This window comes from Botrytis fragariae, assembly GCF_013461495.1.
Source record: "Botrytis fragariae strain BVB16 chromosome Unknown tig00000050, whole genome shotgun sequence".
In the NCBI taxonomy this organism is placed as follows: Eukaryota; Fungi; Ascomycota; class Leotiomycetes; order Helotiales; family Sclerotiniaceae; genus Botrytis; species Botrytis fragariae.
In genome coordinates this window covers 1,667,399-1,685,257 of record NW_023500992.1, presented here as the reverse complement: position 1 = coordinate 1,685,257, position 17,859 = coordinate 1,667,399, and the positions used below count along the sequence as shown (strand labels likewise).

At 41.4% G+C, this 17,859-nt stretch overlaps 5 protein-coding genes across 5 annotated transcripts; 3 read left to right on the top strand and 2 right to left on the bottom strand.

Annotated features, from left to right (window-relative positions):
- Positions 1 to 538: 538 nt before the first annotated feature.
- Positions 539 to 2,219, top strand: Bfra_004520 (putative sphingosine kinase protein; the record flags this gene model as incomplete). Its single annotated transcript, XM_037334922.1, has 3 exons — positions 539 to 689; positions 740 to 1,821; positions 1,884 to 2,219. 3 exons carry the CDS (start codon positions 539 to 541, stop codon positions 2,217 to 2,219), a joined length of 1,569 nt encoding a protein of 522 aa, XP_037193456.1.
- An 844-nt stretch (positions 2,220 to 3,063) lies between these two features.
- On the top strand, positions 3,064 to 4,538 carry Bfra_004519 (putative glycoside hydrolase family 5 protein; the record flags this gene model as incomplete). Its single annotated transcript, XM_037334921.1, has 4 exons — positions 3,064 to 3,495; positions 3,552 to 3,725; positions 3,779 to 4,343; positions 4,441 to 4,538. 4 exons carry the CDS (start codon positions 3,064 to 3,066, stop codon positions 4,536 to 4,538), a joined length of 1,269 nt encoding a protein of 422 aa, XP_037193455.1.
- A 640-nt stretch (positions 4,539 to 5,178) lies between these two features.
- On the bottom strand, positions 5,179 to 8,235 carry Bfra_004518 (uncharacterized protein; the record flags this gene model as incomplete). Its single annotated transcript, XM_037334920.1, has 6 exons — positions 5,179 to 6,789; positions 6,841 to 6,915; positions 6,984 to 7,294; positions 7,355 to 7,741; positions 7,793 to 8,089; positions 8,151 to 8,235. 6 exons carry the CDS (start codon positions 8,233 to 8,235, stop codon positions 5,179 to 5,181), a joined length of 2,766 nt encoding a protein of 921 aa, XP_037193454.1.
- A 2,701-nt stretch (positions 8,236 to 10,936) lies between these two features.
- On the bottom strand, positions 10,937 to 12,379 carry Bfra_004517 (uncharacterized protein; the record flags this gene model as incomplete). The annotated part of the gene is made up of 1 exon (XM_037334919.1): positions 10,937 to 12,379. The coding sequence occupies one exon, from the start codon at positions 12,377 to 12,379 to the stop codon at positions 10,937 to 10,939; it is 1,443 nt and encodes a 480-aa protein (XP_037193453.1).
- A 907-nt stretch (positions 12,380 to 13,286) lies between these two features.
- Positions 13,287 to 15,095, top strand: Bfra_004516 (uncharacterized protein; the record flags this gene model as incomplete). Its single annotated transcript, XM_037334918.1, has 2 exons — positions 13,287 to 13,724; positions 13,821 to 15,095. 2 exons carry the CDS (start codon positions 13,287 to 13,289, stop codon positions 15,093 to 15,095), a joined length of 1,713 nt encoding a protein of 570 aa, XP_037193452.1.
- Between the last annotated feature and the right edge of the window lie 2,764 nt (positions 15,096 to 17,859).

Below are 17,859 nucleotides of genomic sequence, written 5' to 3'. Positions count from 1 at the left end.
AAGACGTTCCCTTTAATGATATCAAGTGAACATGCAGTGAAGTGAATGGCGAGGGAGATTGGTAGTTCCACAATACCTACCCTCGACCACCAAGCTCACATGATTCGTCAATATTATACAATGTTACTCTTCCAAATCTCATCAAGAAACAGTCACAGTATTGATAGCACTTCTCATCCCTGCTCTTGAACAAGGGTTGCAGCGCGTCTGTGCAAATCACAACCTCGTAATCATCAAACTCGTGCTCCAGATGAGGAAGGTCGCGCGTCGCACCAGCATCGTGGGTTTCACTTGATCAGATGGGTAAAATGTTTTATTCACCTCAAATCAATTGACTTTCTGTCCTTCCATCCAATTTTCTAGAATTCTTTGTGATTTTATGAGACGAAGAGATTCAACCTTAATAACTCATCTAGCCGTTGTTTTTGCATTGGATTGGACAATTTGATACCGGATATTTTCGGAACCTCGGTATCACGTTCATTTACGCACAGCGTGATTGTTTGTCAACAACTATCTTCAGCAACTAGAATTTGAGATGGCAACATCTCCTACATCCTCTAATTCAATCCCTCCACCAGGACACACTGCTTCAAGTGGCAGTGCTGGTCAATTCGATATTGACAATACACTATTCGTTAGCAAAGATGTCTCTTTATCCTTGAGTCCTGAATCTTTGATTATCAAAGGTATGTAGGTCTATTCGTGTAGTATCCTCAATATACTCAAGAGTACACAGGCGCCGAAACGGCAAAAAAGCCAGAGAAAGGAGCAAAATCAGCCGGTGCCCGTCGTTCCGTAACACTGGATGCATCTGCCTACTCAGAACCTGTTGGGGCATCTACTTTGAGGGCAATACCTTTACGTCAGATTCTTTGGGCTGAAATAACTGAGACTGAACTCATCATAAATCACGCAAAGGAGATTTCAAAGACAGTTCTTCAACCAGCGGTACTGAAGTATGCTATTGAAGAAGAGCGAGACCGAGTGGAAGCATGGGTTTCTAGGCTCAAAGATCGCGCATATGGCAAATCCCAGCAGCAGAAACGAGTTAAAGTGATAATTAACCCAAAGAGTGGAAAGGGACAATCCGAGAAAATCTATGCAAAAGACGTTGCGCCTATCTTTGATGCTGCTCATCTATCTATCGATGTGACGGTAACTAAAGCCTCAAGGGAGGCCACTGATATCGTGGAAAAACTCGACATAGAAGCTTATGATGTGATAATCTGTTGTTCTGGAGATGGTCTTCCATTCGAGGTTTTCAATGGTCTTGGCAAACGTAAAGATGCGAAGAGAGCTCTTTCGAAAATGGCCATCGCGCACATACCTTGCGGATCTGGAAACGGGTTACATTGTAGTCTTCATGGCAATATAAGATCTACCAGTATCGCAGCTCTTTCAATAGTCAAAGGTATTCGTACTCCTTTAGACCTAATTTCGGTCACACAGGGTGAAGAAAGACATCTATCATTTCTCTCGCAAGCACTTGGTATCGTGGCTGAGTTTGACCTGGGAACAGAGCATTTGCGGTGGATGGGAGGAACACGATTTGTCTATGGCTTTGTCATGAAGTCTCTCCAAAAGAAAATCTTCCCGTGTGACATCGCGGTCAAGGTGGTTACGGACGATAAAGAGGATATCAAGCGACGTTATCGTGACGCTATGGATATTGGAACCACTTCTGAAGAATTATTACGAGAAAATGGTTCCTTGGAAGGCGGTTTACCCGAGTTGAAATATGGAAATTCTAGCGACCCATTACCTCAAGGGTGGGAAGTCGAGCAACATGATAATTTGGGAAGTTTCTACTGTGGCAATGTGAGTATTTTCCCTGATAAAAGCACCGTAACTATGGAATCGAGCTAATCAGTGCTCTCTAGATGTCTTGGATGGGAGCAGATGTAGATTACTTTCCAGCTGCACTTCCAAATGATGGTTGTATGGATATGGTAACCATTGATTATTCGAATCTTAGTCGACTTCAAGCACTTCAACTTATGCCGGCTGTCGAGAATGGGAAATTCTTCAGCCTACCATATGTCAATTACCGCAAAGTCGAAGCATACCGCATCACTCCAAAGAACCAGTCAGATGGTTACATATCAATAGATGGAGAGCGAGTACCATTTGGACCATTTCAGGCCGAAGTACATCGAGGATTAGGAACGGTCCTTTCAGTATCAGGATATAGATATGAAACTCCTGGACCTAAATAATGAAGTGAAATACTTGGGAATATTTGAAGGAGGAAGTTGTAATATGACGCTCGGATACTATTTCGACACTATCGCTAGTCCATGCTTTTGTCATGTGCGTTTTGTTTACTCTATTTATGGAAGAAGGGTGAGGTCTAATAGATATCAAGTAGTGGATGTTGGCCTTTCGATGTTTTCTTTTGAGTGGATCAAACAGTTAGGTCAGGATTAGAACCCATATAGTTGCGTAGGTTTGCATAAAGCTATACCAATCATACCCCGCCAGTTCCCCACAAACCCTAATTTTCCACCACTGTTGAATCTTCATCCATTGTAACACGAGGAAGATCAGCCGGCGCTACCCCACATTAATTAGCTGCCGAACTTCTATATTATGGTCTCCCCGAATCCCCCGAGGTAAACATTCGTTTTCAATGTTGCATTAGATCCATCGTATTTGCTTTAAACTGCATGCATACATTACCAATTCATGACGTCGATCTTCTGGACCTGACTGAGTATGTTGATCTTGTGATGAGCATAATTTTGATATGTGCCGAAGGGGGCCGACGGATATAGTGTGAACTTTTTGACCAGGTGGAGTCGAATGAAGTAAAGCATGCGCTCCAATCATTATAGGTCAGCAGCAAAACTGAAAGGTAACCTTCATGGCTCATTGCGCGGGAAGTCCTGTTCTTGGAAAGAGAAGATAAACTTGTTTACATGTATGGCTCAATTGATACGGACTCCACCTTGTTGCATTCGAAGTACTCGAGCCAAAATTTCTATAACATGATGTCCTGCCCCGACAAGATGAGGTATTTTCTATGCAGTCACAGAATACGACTCTTCTCTCCTGCCCATCATGTACTTCTCAAAAATCCTCCTTCTGATTTCCCCTCTCCTTTTATCCATTACCGCATCTCCAATCGAAGAACGAGCATCCTGGCCTTACGCCCCCTTTACCACATCAGGTCGATGGATTCTTGATTCAGCTGGCCATAATGTGTCTTACGCTGGTGCCAATTGGCCTGGTGCTGCAGACACCATGATACCTGAAGGTCTCCAATATCAATCAATTGCCAGTATCGTGACGAAGATCAAAAGTCTAGGCATGAATGTCATTCGTCTTACATATGCTATCGAGATGATTGATGATTTTTATGCCAATGGTCAGGTGGATACATCGATTTTGACAAGTTTTACCAAGGCATTGGGAACAACTAATGGTACAGCTGTTTTCAATCAGGTTGTTAAGAATAATCCTACCTTTACGAGCAAGACAACAAGGATGCAGGTATGAAAATTACGAATACTGTAATTTGGGAGATGATGCTGACCCGATTGTCATAGGTCTTTGATGCTATTGCTGCGGAGTGCTTCAAGCAGCAGATTTATGTGCATCTTGATAATCATGTCTCGAAGGCTATTTGGTGCTGCTCTAACACTGATGGAAACTCTTGGTTTGGAGATACTTATTTCAATGTTGCGAATTGGCAACGAGGTATTGCATACATGGCTACTCGGGTAAATCAAGTTTCTACCAAGCTCCATCCATTAAAACATCTGACACAAACTAGGGTGCATCCTGGGGTAACTTAATGTCCATGGCACTCCGCAACGAACTCCGTGAACCAACATCCAACGCTTCCCTCGATTCATCTTCCTACAACTGGGCAAATTGGTACACCAACGTTGTAGCCGGCATGAACAGTATCCACACCGCTAACCCTAACGTTTTGATCTTCATCTCTGGTCTCAACTTCGATACCGATCTATCAACCATCCCAAATGCTGCTCTCCTCACACCCTCCACCACACAAAAGTTCCTCAAATCATCTTTCTCATATGCTAATAAGTTGGTTTTGGAACTTCACAATTACGCAAGCAGTACTACCAGCTGCTCGAGTTTGCAAAGCAGTCTAAATTCTGAAGGATATAATGCTTTAAATGCTGGAGTCACTAATCAAATGCCGGTGGTGATGACGGAGTGGGGTCATGCACAGACAGCGGCGGATTATGCAACGGTTTATTCGACCTGTTTGAAGACATATCTAACTTCCATCAAGGGAGGTTGGATGGTTTGGGTCTTGAGCGGAAGCTATTACATTAGGTCTGGCACTCAAGATTTCGAAGAGACATGGGGTAAGTCGTTCTGTGTTTTCCTTTATTTCTCAGTTATAGATGCACATAGGGAGGGAGATCAAGCATTCCGAATCCTAAGACTAACGAATTTCTATAGGCTTACTTACCCATGACTGGTCAGCATGGAGAGATCCAACAGATGTGGCGAATGTCATTGTACCGATGGTTAGTGGGACGAAGATTTATTCGCCATAATTGAATCATAATATAATTTACGGATTGAAATGAGCAACATGTATTTATGATATAAAAATAACAATAGTGCTATTTGAATGCCCTTTTGGCCCCAGATTACTGGTACCTGATCAGTTGAATACATCTCCGTGCTTGAGAAAATCGTTTACATCACGTGTGGACACAACCTCCTGTCATGAAGCACAAAAACTTGGGAGATTTAGAACTTTGGATGGTCCGTGGAAGATCTAGAAGCGCAAAGTATGCTGTCGAATATGCTATGTATCGCCCACGATTACCAAGTAGAGTCGAATCCGCGGAATTTATACATGAGACTGATGTTTGAGATCTCATCATTGTCTATTTCCTAATGTCACTTTCTATTTATCAAAACGAGGTTACTACTACATGGTATATCATCTTTGATGCAATGGTTGAAATTGAAAAAAGCATTCAACTAATGTGATATGATAAAACAATATCTGGCGCTAATCTCACAACTCTATTCAGTACATTCAAACACTTTGGTATATTCAACTCGTTTGGGACAATCAAATTGTCTGAGACATTCAAATCCTATTGAATATTCAAGTGTTCAAAACTTCCGTATTTAAGTAGGATGTCACTTCAAATACTTGTGCACGTAGACACGATGACCCGATCACAAATGCCTAGTCCTCTTAAATTGCACAGAACCGGGACTAATAGTTTTGCCAAAGCATCTTGAATGCTCCCGTAGATTTCGGCTCTCATCACCTGAAGTGTGTTTTCTTTTTCGCTGTATAGTTTCTTCGCGATTCTTTCGCGGGGGAGAGAAGAGCGAGTTCGTGGTTTGGTGACAATTGGGGTTTGCTAGGCTTTCAAATTCACCACCAGGAGTTTGCCTTTCATTCAAGGTCGCAGTTGCTCCTTGAGAATTATTGAAATGGGTGAGAGGTGTGCTCACAATGTCATGATGATATGAATTCTTCGGGAATTCCTTGTCACCAGTCGTATAGCTTCTCCCTTCTACCACTGGCCCGCTAGATGTTCCATTTACTAGAGAACTATTTGTGCCAATAGTGCTAGACCGGATTGGCTTTGAGTGTGATGGAACTTCCTTGTCAGAAGCAGGCGGGTACACTCTCACCATCGCCGCTGGTCTCTTAGGAACATTGATAGTTTGAGAAAGGGATGAGCGGATGAAATTATGATAACTTGATTCTAAGAAAGTCTCACTCTCGCTAGACAAATGGCCACCTCTCATTGCTGCTGGCTCTGTCGGGATATTATGAACCCGTGATGAATGGATGGAACTACGATGGATTGACCCTAAGATAGTCGGCTCCTCGATAGTTGAATGATCACTCCGCATTGCCTTAGGCGCGATCGGAACCTTTAAACCCGGAGGGGTAAAATTCTGGTTATGCAGTTCTGACAAGTAATCTGTTTGGCTAGTTTTATCCATTGTTCCATATGAAGTGGGAGATTTGTTGGTTCGATTATCAGCCTCTATCAACAGATCGATGGTATGATCTGCAGCTTTCATAGCATCACACTTGTTCTTCGCATCTATGAGGATCTTGTATTGTTCTTCTCCAAAGAAGACATGCTGCAAAGTGTAAAAGTTGACCGGTAAATCATTTTCCAGTACTGATGTAGAGCCCAAAGCCCGATTTCTTTCCTTCAGCAATTTCTGTCTGGTACCTTTCTCATTTGGCGAAAAATCGGGCAAATTTTCCAAGACTTGGTTGAAATCTGTTGTTGTGACCACACTGCTTACAACAAAATGACCGATGTAATAATATTCGTCTGTATCTTGTGAAAGTCGCAAAAAAGTAGGATAAATGGTTCCTTGCGTCACTCGAGGTGATTCCGCCGTAGCTTGGGAGACAAAATGGACAATCTGACCGTAAGTTTGCATAGGGTTTGATAAAGGGAAGATATATGGTTGAGTGTCCAAATTTATGTTGAAAAATTTCGTCCATTGAACGGGGTTTGGAATATGGGATGGCGGAACTATATTGAGAGTGCGATTGATAGACCCAAAGATTCTATTGAGAAAAGACTCGTGGAATGCATTGGTAGCAGGCGGTATCTGTACCGAAGCATTAGTAATGACAGTCCGACGGCGAGAATTCTGGAGTCTAAAAGTTGCAATGGTAGGAAGAAGATCTTCGGGTGAAGCCGTAGCCCTATCCGCTGGGGAAGCCAGATTGGATGGTGGGGGTGAATGGAGAGCGCCTGTTTTGGATAGATGGTCGCGACTTTCGTTTGCACGTACTGGAGGCATCTAAGGATTTCAATTAGTATAGGCTAGTATGGTGAAATACTAAAATCTCACCCTTCGTACGAAATTTGGCGAGCCCCGCTTTTCCCCAATTCCGGAGTTTGTATAACTAAAGGAGTTGATAGTTCGCTGCGAACGTCAATTGTAAGATTTGAGAGAATCCCTTGCCTTTGAAACATTTTCTCCATAGCACAAACCCCAATTACTCTGCCCCTCTCTTTTGCTGAATTCCAAAGCCTCAATACGTTTTCCTCCGCAATTTTCTCTCCCTCTAATCTTGCAGCTGCGATCTCCTTCTCATCCTTCTTCCGCGTATTTGAGATCTCTTGCTGCAGCATTGCCTGATCGTATTCTAGCTGCAAAACTTGTACATTCAATCTATCGTTCTCATTCTCGAGTGTTTTGGCACGTTCCATTTGAATTTTTAGTTGGATTGCGAAAGTTGAGCCTACGTTGAGTGTGGCTCGGGCACAGTTGTCTTTGCAGTTATGCGTTGTATTCTGATCCTCTAAGTGTCTCTATGCTTGGTTACATAGCAGTATGAGATCCGAGGTGCCGTGATCCTCACGAGACTTGCCTGCTATGATGCTTGGGGGCGCTTCTTTACATTGAGCCTTTTCGCTTGCTGGTATCTGCATTGCATTCTCTTGGAAGGGCACGATTGCTGAAAGTGACATTTGACCAATCGATACCTGCGCTTTTGGCCTGCAAACCCTCGTTGAGAGTCTGTTCTGGCTAGCTTCATATTCACGAATTGGAACAACTGTCAGGGCCCCAGTGTCTAAAGCATTGTTCAACTCGAAGTAATTTACCGAAAGCCAAAGGGAGAAGGACCTCTGCCAAAACCCGGGAAACGTCTCGCTGAACTGCCATCGATAGAAATTGAACCGTTTATCATTTGAGACCGGACTAAACCAATGCGGTCGAGCTTTAAGAGAACGCCCGAGTGAAGACTCTAGAAACCTCAGTCAATTAGCTGATCTCTAAAAGAATCTGGTACGCTCACCTATGAAATCAAGAAATCGAAATTTCTTATACTTGTGAATATCGTGTCTGTCCCATGTATGAGATTGTGATGATGCCGTTATACTAATGAAGCCTCCATCAAATGCCTTGCCGCACTTTCGAATATCTTCCAACGACCATTTGATGGTCATTTTTTGCGGCAGTAGATGGAATTCGTTTACTTCGTCCGGTTCACTAGAAAATCCATCATATTCAGGACTAGTAAATCTCCACTTAAAACTAAGACTTGACTCTCGAGGTGTTGGAATAAGTTCAAATAAGGCTCTCCTTGCAGCTGCTATATTCCAAGTTAGTATGGCGCGCGATTACATATGAATTTTACAAGTGGATTTACTTACAGATGAGCTTCAAGAGTTTGCGCTGAAGAGTTCTCGCGCGCTTGAGCCGCTCTGGAGAAGGCCCTGTGACGATCAATTGAACCATTCGGCAAGTTGATACGATGTCTGTTCAGTCTAAGTGCCAAGGTAGTATAATAATAAGTTCGGTGTCATAAATTAGACCCAATGTTTTAAAGTCGGTAATAAAATGATTCCTGTCTACTTATCCATGCAATGAGACCTTCAGAATTGATATGCTCGATTCATTGCGTTTTCACGCGGATGAAGTGATTAAATTTATCGCAGGAATAGATCGGTCATTAGAATTGTATATTCTTCTCCTTGTTACCAATATCCGTCGAGTAAATACATTCACGGGGATTGAGAAGTAGAAACGAAATGAAAACTTCTATGACCCCAGTTCGGTTGTAGCTACCGGAATTACGACAGATAAATCAACTGCAGGCTTTGGCTGGCTGCAGGGAGTGAACACTAGAGGGTCAAACCTGCCAATAGATATATTGGACTTGTCATTGGAAATCTGCTGTGATTGGCTGTTGATGAATCAAGAATTGTGATTGATCAACAAGATGCATAATGCCGGCAGCCCGTTATACGCCACAATATTATAACAAACGCGGCATGCAACGTTTACCTGAGTTGTGCTTGATTGTGATGTCTGAAATCCATGCTGAACTAGACGTAAAGCTCATTTCCGAACTAGCTACCAAAAACTTATCAATGTCTCCCTAGATAAATCGAAATGCATTTCAACAGGAACATTGGGTCTTCAGATCAAAGAAAGTCTCAGTGCCTATGTTCAAGGCCCGCCAGACCCATTCACCGATCAGTACCTCCCGCCATCGCCGTTAACACGCGAAATGCATGAGCTTGTCTCAGCTGACCCTGGGTTCTGTGAACAGATTATGGCCTAGACATAGCCATTTTATTACACTAAAGGCTCGTTTCATACTATCTGCAGTATAGTCAACCGCGAACTTCTGGTAAGAGACAGGAGACAATTGCTATGCAGCTAATATATGATGTGGGCAGTAGTAGGTTCTTAGCCTCCGGGACTAGGGAACAATTAGCACTAAATCAACATCAACAGGGTCAAACATTCCCCATCGCTAACATCACATCTTATACCTTAATATTGATTCGGAAGATGGTTGAGAGCACAAGGGTCAATACTCAAGCGTGATGGATGGTTACGCTCAGGTCAATGATGGAGAAACAGAAGGATTCTCCCAAAATATATTTCAATTACCATGCTCCTCAGTCATCCACGGGGCATTCTGACCAACAACTGCCTTCTGAAACCCGGGAACATAAAAGTTCGAATTAGACAGTTGAGGGCTTCATTTAGGAATTGAAAGCTGTAAAATTGATTCAAAGATTTTATTCAGAGTAATTTAACTTATGTAGTTGATCAACATCTAGGTATATAACTCGAAAGTCCCTGAAAGTTTGTTACATGTGAAGGAGAAGAGGTGCAATTAGCAACCCCGGCAGTCAGTCTCGATTCTTATCATTAAGGTTAGCGATCAAATTAAGGTTAGCGGTCGATGCATATCCTCAGGCACACATCGCTAGTCGGAAATTTTTCACCGAACTCTAACTTCACTTCACTTCATTCATCAGTCAAACCTACATGTTACACTTCACCATCTATCACTTATAAAACAACATATCCAGCATATCGAATGTGTGGAATTGTGTTTATCGACATGCTTGATTCTAAATCCACCTAGGAACCACAATATTCACGAAATCTATCCACAAAAAGTGTATAGGTACACGAAGCTACTTCCAATCAAACTTTCTCGACAAGAACCACCAACCATAACAGGAGCCCCCTCATCCTCTTCATCAAAGGTTCCTGGGACCTTTTCGATGATGCGTCCTGGGGCTTACTTCCTTTGGCTTTGACTTCTCACGTCCACCAGATATCTGCCAACATTTTGTTGCACCACAATGGCTTTTCCGTATCCCATGTCATCGACCTATCTCATCATCCATTGATTTGTCGGATGTTGAATTTCTAGAGGCAGAACCATGGGAGTTCCATTTTCGATTGTCTCATTTTGGTTTAACATTTTGAAACCTATTTCAAAAATGTGATCAGTGATAAGTAGTAAGTTTTGAAGGCATAAGTGGCATACCAGTAAAGCAATACAAATTTGCCTTTCCTGATTCTAAAATATCATTCCGGTGCGCATCGCAGAGAGAGCTTCTTGTACTCCCTATTGCCATCTTCTTTTACTCCTCCTATTTTGATATTAGCAAGGAATCTCCTAGCAGAGATTCGGAGGTCTGATTTTTCTGCCCAAAAATGAATGATGCCCCATTCAGTTCATTTCATTCAATGTATACTTCTGAGAATTTATCAATTAGTTAGTTAGTTAGTTCATTCGATATCAAATGCTCCCCCCTCCCCCCCCCTCGAACAGAATCACTTATGCATGGAACAGATTTGTGCTGCAAAATGATACATTTGTCTAAAAATACATGTTGTACAATTGGCTCTACTAAGAATACCAAGCCCTACTAAAGGCGGAAGAGAATGATAAGACTCTTTGAGCCCTCAAAAAGGCATTTTAATACCCGAGAAAGGGTTTGAAGCTCTTAAAAGGCATAATGAACCCCACGAAAGGTCATATGAACACAAAGGTTCAGAAAATAAATAAAAGCGGAGCAACACAGTAAAGAAGAAGAAAAAGAGAGAGACAAGGAGAAAAGATCAGCGAGGCTTTCCGCTAGGAGGAGGCGACTGAAAGCCACTATTGGCCTTTAGTTACTTCTCCTCACATTCTTCTTGCGCTCAAGCTGACCTCTCTGACTGCTTCGGCTTCGGTGTCTTGGTTGACGTTGGCTTGTTCGGCGGCGGTGGCAGCATCGGCATCGGCGGCATCAGCGTCTTCTTTGGCTTTGGCTGCATAGCGCCTGGCTTTCGCTCTCGCCCGAGTTTTACGATTGAGAATCGTTTTCCTAGCCGCTTTTGCTGCCGATGCTGCATCTCCCATAGCATCATCAAAGTTAGAGAGCACATCTTCAACTTTCAACAAAGGTTTCACGTCATTGTCAGAGGAATCGCCGTCGTCATCAGCCTTCACCCAACTGGAATTGAGTTTAGGATAAGACATGCGATCTGCCAATTTGACACCGGATGTGGGGAGAGGCGATCTTTCGCGGTAAGTTTCAGTCTCAGTCTGAGCTTTAGGGCTTTGACTTCGATCTCTGACTATGGCGTTGGATGCAGCCTTGCTGGCGTTTTTCTTTCTACCACGACCATTCTTACCACCAGCGGGAGCAATATTGAACAAATTCTGGGCGAATTTGGTAAGGCCCTCAACTCCTGTAACTGTAAATGTATCAGGTGATGAGGCGGGTGCTGATCTTGGCGGCGGCGGCGGCGGTGGTGGTGGTGGTGGTGGTGGATATGATGGAAATTGCGGCATCATCGGAGGAGGAAAATATTGTGCCGATGGCGGAGGAAGTTGTGATTGTGGTCGACGACCGAAACCGCTTGCATTGCGGGTCAATCCTCTCTCGGATCCATCTTTAAGATTAATCACGAGAGAAGGATTTCCCCAGGCTGGGTCTTCTGCAATTGGTGGATCTTCCTGCCATGTTCCTGCGTAGACATAGTCTCTCCAATAATGTGGATTTCTCAATTGGTACTGCAGTGCGAAAGATGGTGTCCAGATTTTTGGTCTGGTGTCGGCGGATATGGCCTTCCAACCTGGATGTTCAGTTAATTCAGATGGCCATGATATCATAGCTTTCTGATTTCGACCGAGCATCAGTAAGTGGCGTTGATTACCCTCGGATTTCCAGTTCTGGACACATTCAAAAAGAACGTGGTCCGTTGTGTTGCACATTGGACATCCATCGATAACACCAAAACCACTAACTGGACCAACACATCTCTTCAGCTCATGACCTATGCGAGAGCAATTGCCGCACTGAAGTAAAACTTTCCGTGCTGCAGCTCTTTGCTGGTCGCGATTTAGCGGTTGGGGGCCTTGTGGCTGCCATACTCCGTTAGGATCTGGTGTGCCGTAAGGTTGTTGATAGCCTTGTGACTGCCATCCTCCGTTAGGATTTGGAGTCGTCCAAGGTTGTGGTTGCGGGTAATAGTATTGACCGGATGAGTAGTCATATACTGGTGCGTTTGGGTTTGCGTAGGGATTTGGATTCGGAGGTCCATACCCAGGTGGGTAGTAGCCTCTCGAGTTTGGATTCATCGTTGAGGTTGATGAATTTTTTATGTGGTTGAGGAAAGAATTATTCAAAGTTGAAATCAATATATTAATATTGTGCGGCCCTATTTCAATTTTTGCCTGATTTCTGCCTGAGTTCACGTTTGATATTGCTCGGGTAACCATGTTGTTACCCTTATTTTTATTCATATGTTCCTTGCCCTATCTATAGTTATTCCCGTGGCTCTGCTCTTTAGAACCCGAAGATCATTCAGGTGCAATAGATTATGGCCTCCTCACTCCACAGCCTGTATACATGCGAAGGGTATGGAGGTATCTGGTCGAGCTGGTAGACTCAAACATGAAGATTATTCAATGTCACGCACACCGAGACGTAGAAAATTGCCAAAGGTTACACGCATTTTCTGTGAACATGGAGATATCGGAATGTGAAGAGATTTGCAAGTGCGGGGCAACAAATAAGTTGGATGGATATCTCTGAATAGTTCATTATACTCTGATTGCACATGCTGATATTCTCCTTTTGAGTTTTGTTACAAAGTACCACTACATAATGAGCATCCAATTGTATAATGATCACTAGATAGTTGTAGAATCGACATTTTGAAATCAATATTTAAGGCTTTACTATCAATCAAACTATCTTGCGAAACCTCAAATCTTGAAATTGGTCTCCCTTTTAATTCTGTCTCTTTACTATACTAGTAAGTGAGTGTTTAGTAAGTATTGCCTACCGAGTAGATACCCTACCTAGGGAGGTAGGTAGCTAGGTATGTGAAGAATACCGGCACCATTCCATTTTAGGTTACTCTCGCAACAACATTTTTCCAGATGCCTCACTCACACAATCAACCCAAATTATTCTTTCCATGACAATGATTTAGATCTCATCCCATGTCAATGATAGTTCACTCTCCAATCATCGTCAATCATGGTCAAAGCCCCGCCGATACCTCCAAGGGAGGAACTTCCCAACGACACTCCGATTTCCGTCGTAGAATTTGTTCTTCTGACCACAAGAGTCACAGAACACATTCGAGCGTTTCTCAATCAAGCCGAGCAGCAATCTTTCAATGAGATGGCCGCAGAATTATACAGGTTGTTGCAACTTGCCCACACGAAAGTCAGGTCGCTCAAAGCTTTCTCGGATAAGCTTCGTTTGGATAAAACAACCCTCGAAGCCAGAACTGCAAGCTTCGACGCTAGATTCAATGCATTTCAAACTTCTCATGACAAAATATTGCAAGAGTTGAAGCAATTTCAAGAAACTCTTATCGCAGCATCGAATGAGAAGGTAGAATCTGCTCAGAATAGCTTCGCTACTGCCAAGACAGCTCTCACCGAGAGTACTAAAGGCATTACAAGCAAAGTAAGTTTCATCTATTTCTTACGTTCCCGTCTTCATTTTACAACAATCACAAAATTTACCATTATTTACGTGGTCTTCCTACTAACATTTATGTAGCTGATTAGTATCGCTGAATTCATGAGCAAAGCATCTGAAAAGCAAAAATTGGCTGAGAGCAGTTGTAACCAATTGGTGGAATATGTCAATGCCCTTGAGCAGAATAAAATTCTCCTTGAGAATCAATCTGCGCTGGAGCGTTGTATCAGTAATCTCAAAATCTCACATGTTGATGAGATAGCTGCATATTCTACTGAAGGTAACATACTGGACTCGGAAAATCAACGCTTGAGGGAACAATGTTTTCGCTACACTGCTGAGATAGAGACACTTCAGTCGAAATCCGCAGGTGATGATGAAGAGCTTCGAAATCTTCGGGAAGAAGCCCTGGCTTATCGTCGTCTACAAGAAGAGTTCTTTAAGTTCAAAGAGGAATCCTCCAAAAAGGATGCTACCATGAACTCTTTGAAAGCCTCCGTAGACAACTACGATGCCGAGGTCCCTGAATTAAAGCGAACACTTCAGACAAATGTCGAAACAATCGACCGCCTCAAGCAGGATCTAGGCAACACAAAGTCTGAGTTAAAGTCGAGTACCGAGAAAGTTGGCATGCTTGAAGCCGAGATTTCCACTGCGAACATCGAATTAAAGAAACTTCGACCTGTGAACATGGATCTCAGCGCTTTGAGGACAAGTCATGCCGAACTTCAAAAAACGCGTGGTCGAGAGTTGGAAGAATGTACAGAACATACCAGTGAGATCGCTTCTCTCACCGAAATCAATTCTGCTCTCAAGACCGAGCTTTTCGAGGTCAATTCCAAGTTACAGCAAGCTCTTCGTGTCGATCCTTTTAACTCAAAGAAGCGGAAGATGTCTGAAGCTAATGAAAGTCAAATTGTTGACGACTCTCTTACCGTTTACTCCAAGTCTACATCTCACCATCCAAATCCTTCTCGTAGTAGCAATTCCAAACCAGAAGACCCTTGGAAGACGTTGTTGACATCACAACTTGTCGCCATGCGGAACTTACAGCCTCTACCTCATACTTCGGATCATGACATGAATTTTGTCAGAGGTCTGATATCCAGATGTTTGGTTCATCCCAAATCATTGGAAAATCATGACCTCTGGAAGAAGGTTGCCAATGAGAAGAAAGATTTGAGTTGGAAATGTCTATTTGAAATCTGTAACTCTAATCAATTTGATTACGAGAAGCTCTCAATTTTGAATGACGAATCAACCAAGTGTACAACATGCAAAAACCAATCGTTGGATTATTGTGTACAAGTTGTACAAAACAAAGGTCGATTTGTTCGATTGTTGAAGCAGCACTGATTTCAAACTTGTACTCTTCCCTCTTCGCATTCTGTGTTTTTTTTTTCTTTTTCAAGGCGTTTTATCAATTTTTCAAAGCCTTTTACGGTTTTCGCAGGGGGTTGAACCCTTTCACAAAGCTTTGAGGCTTTTCGATGAGCTACCTAGCTTTTATCCAAAGTTTGGTAACTTTATATAGGCTTAGTAGCCTTCTTCATTTTGTGATTAGCTAGTTAGTTTAGGGCTTTCTTCAAAATAGTTGCCGCCGAAATTCGAACCATTAAAATATCTCAAACAAATTCCTCTGACAATCTCTCTCCCAATCTCCCCCATGATCTTTCTCCCAATCTTTTCTACAATCTCTCCTCTCCCCCCTCCCCCGCTTCCAAGAATTTTTATACATACATCAAACCGGTTTACGGAGTGCATGCATTTAATGATAAGATTGAAGCTTAACAAAATTCCGAGGTTACCGCTTCCACCCACGAGAAAAATTTGCTTTGAAGAAACTATGTCACAGGAAAGATAGCATACATTCGATGATCAGAATGAAGGTAGATCGAGGAATTCAAAATGGAATAAGGGTTTCGGACTCGATTTTATACGGATTTGTATAATTAGGAGATCAAGATTAGTTATTGATATTTGTGTTTATGGGTTACGATGGTCAGTTGCTGGGGATATGGGGTCATCACGGACAATCGTGGTGGGTATTTACTACATGCCATTAAGATTTGCGAAACATAGTGTTCGATTAGTTCGATCTTCTGGAATAAATACATTGGATACATAAGTTTGAACTTTGGGCCAATGAGATCTTAATATTCTTAAAGTATTCAAAACGATATGTGTATTCCGGATGGTGTGAATTCTTCAGACCGGGTGACCTAAATAACTTAATACTCAATACACCTATCACCTCGCCGAAAAATCTGAGGCAGGTATTATCATAGCGCTGTCTATGATAGTCATGTTACCACAGTATTATTCACTATGAAATGACGGAGTGGATGTATTCGGTTCATTCTATCTGACCTCCTGGTGCGAAATGGGAATGACAAACCATGAGGAAATCTAATCTCACCCTTGTGAATAGATTTCTACTGGAGTAAGTACACGGTATATGGAGAGAGTAGAATACGATTGAGTCCATATAACAATTCCATATACCTGTATTCCGACACCAATCACTTGAACTTTTTGAACAATTCTATCCATTCCAAAGGTATCTCGTTACCGAAATTGTAGCTTAAATTACCAGAATCACATTCCACACTCTACATTAAAAGCAAATCCGATTTCTCTCCTATTTACTTCCAATCGTTTTCTGAATCATAGAACTCCTCACTTGCTTTGCTGATTGCAAGATAGAAGGGGGAAGTCGGCAATTTGGATCATTTGCCATCGCCTGAATTTTGGTCATCCATACACATACACATATTTCAGCCCCACCGTTTCCCCTTTCAGATTGAAAGTTTCTTCGAAATCCAAAGTGAAGTTAACACATGATTCTGTCCCCATTCCGCTTATCCTTTCTTTCCATCCTCAACTATCCCCTACTGTCCTATTTTTTGGATTTCTCTGCATTCATCTCTTTGAGTTTTGGGTTCCATCTTCATATTATTCTCTGGTAACCCCCCTCTCTTCACTAATTTCATCTCCGCTCTTATCGTCTCCAATTGTACCCCTTTCCTGTCCATTCTTTCCTGCCCCTCCCCCCTTATTCTTCCTATCCACAGGATCTGTAGTTGCCTTTGTGCCTCAGGTATAGACCACTAGCATACCCTACTTCCTATAAGTAGGGCCTCACTTTTCCATAGCCCTTCTACCCTTATGGTACAATAGAAGTTTTTACCCGTACCATGACAGGCATGGAGTTGTTGTCTATGCTAAGCTCAGGGTTGGTAGTGACAGTTGGGATGTAGGTACTTTTTACAATTTTTGGATTGCTTGAGTTGGTGGGGTTATTTAGCAAATGATGTAAGTATGCCACTCAGAAAACATCATGATTGAGGAATTACTATCCGAGATGGAGATAATGGCGAAATTATTGTTTATGAATTTTCCCTGATGTCGAAGTGATACTAACCGTCGGAATGGAAATATATTATGATCTCACGACTTGGGAAATAGTCCTAGAAACTCGGAGTCAAATACAACTTTCTTTTATTGACTGACTGTAAATTTTTTTTTTTTTTTTTTTTTATTCTTGAAAATAATATGATATTTTATTTTGTATGGAAAAAATAATATGATATTTTAGAAAAAAAAATAATAATATGATATTTTATTTTGTATGAGAAAATCAATATGATATTTTAGAAAAAAAAATAATAATATGATATTTTATTTTGTATGAGAAAATCAATATGATATTTTAGAAAAAAAAATAATAATATGATATTTTATTTTGTATGAGAAAATCAATATGATATTTTAGAAAAAAAAATAATAATATGATATTTTATTTTGTATGAGATTTCTCCATCAATATGATATTTTGGAAAAAAAAAAAAAAAAAAAATATTAATATGATATTTTATTTTGTATGGGAAAATCAATATGATATTTTGGAAAAAAAAAAAAAAAAAAATAATATTAATATAATATTTTATTTTGTATGGGAAAATCAATATGATATTTTATTTTGTATGGGAAAATCAATATGATATTTTGAAAAAAAAAAAAAAAAAAAAAATATTAATATGATATTTTATTTTGTATGGGAAAATCAATATGATATTTTTGAAAAAAAAAAAAAAAAAAAATATTAATATGATATTTT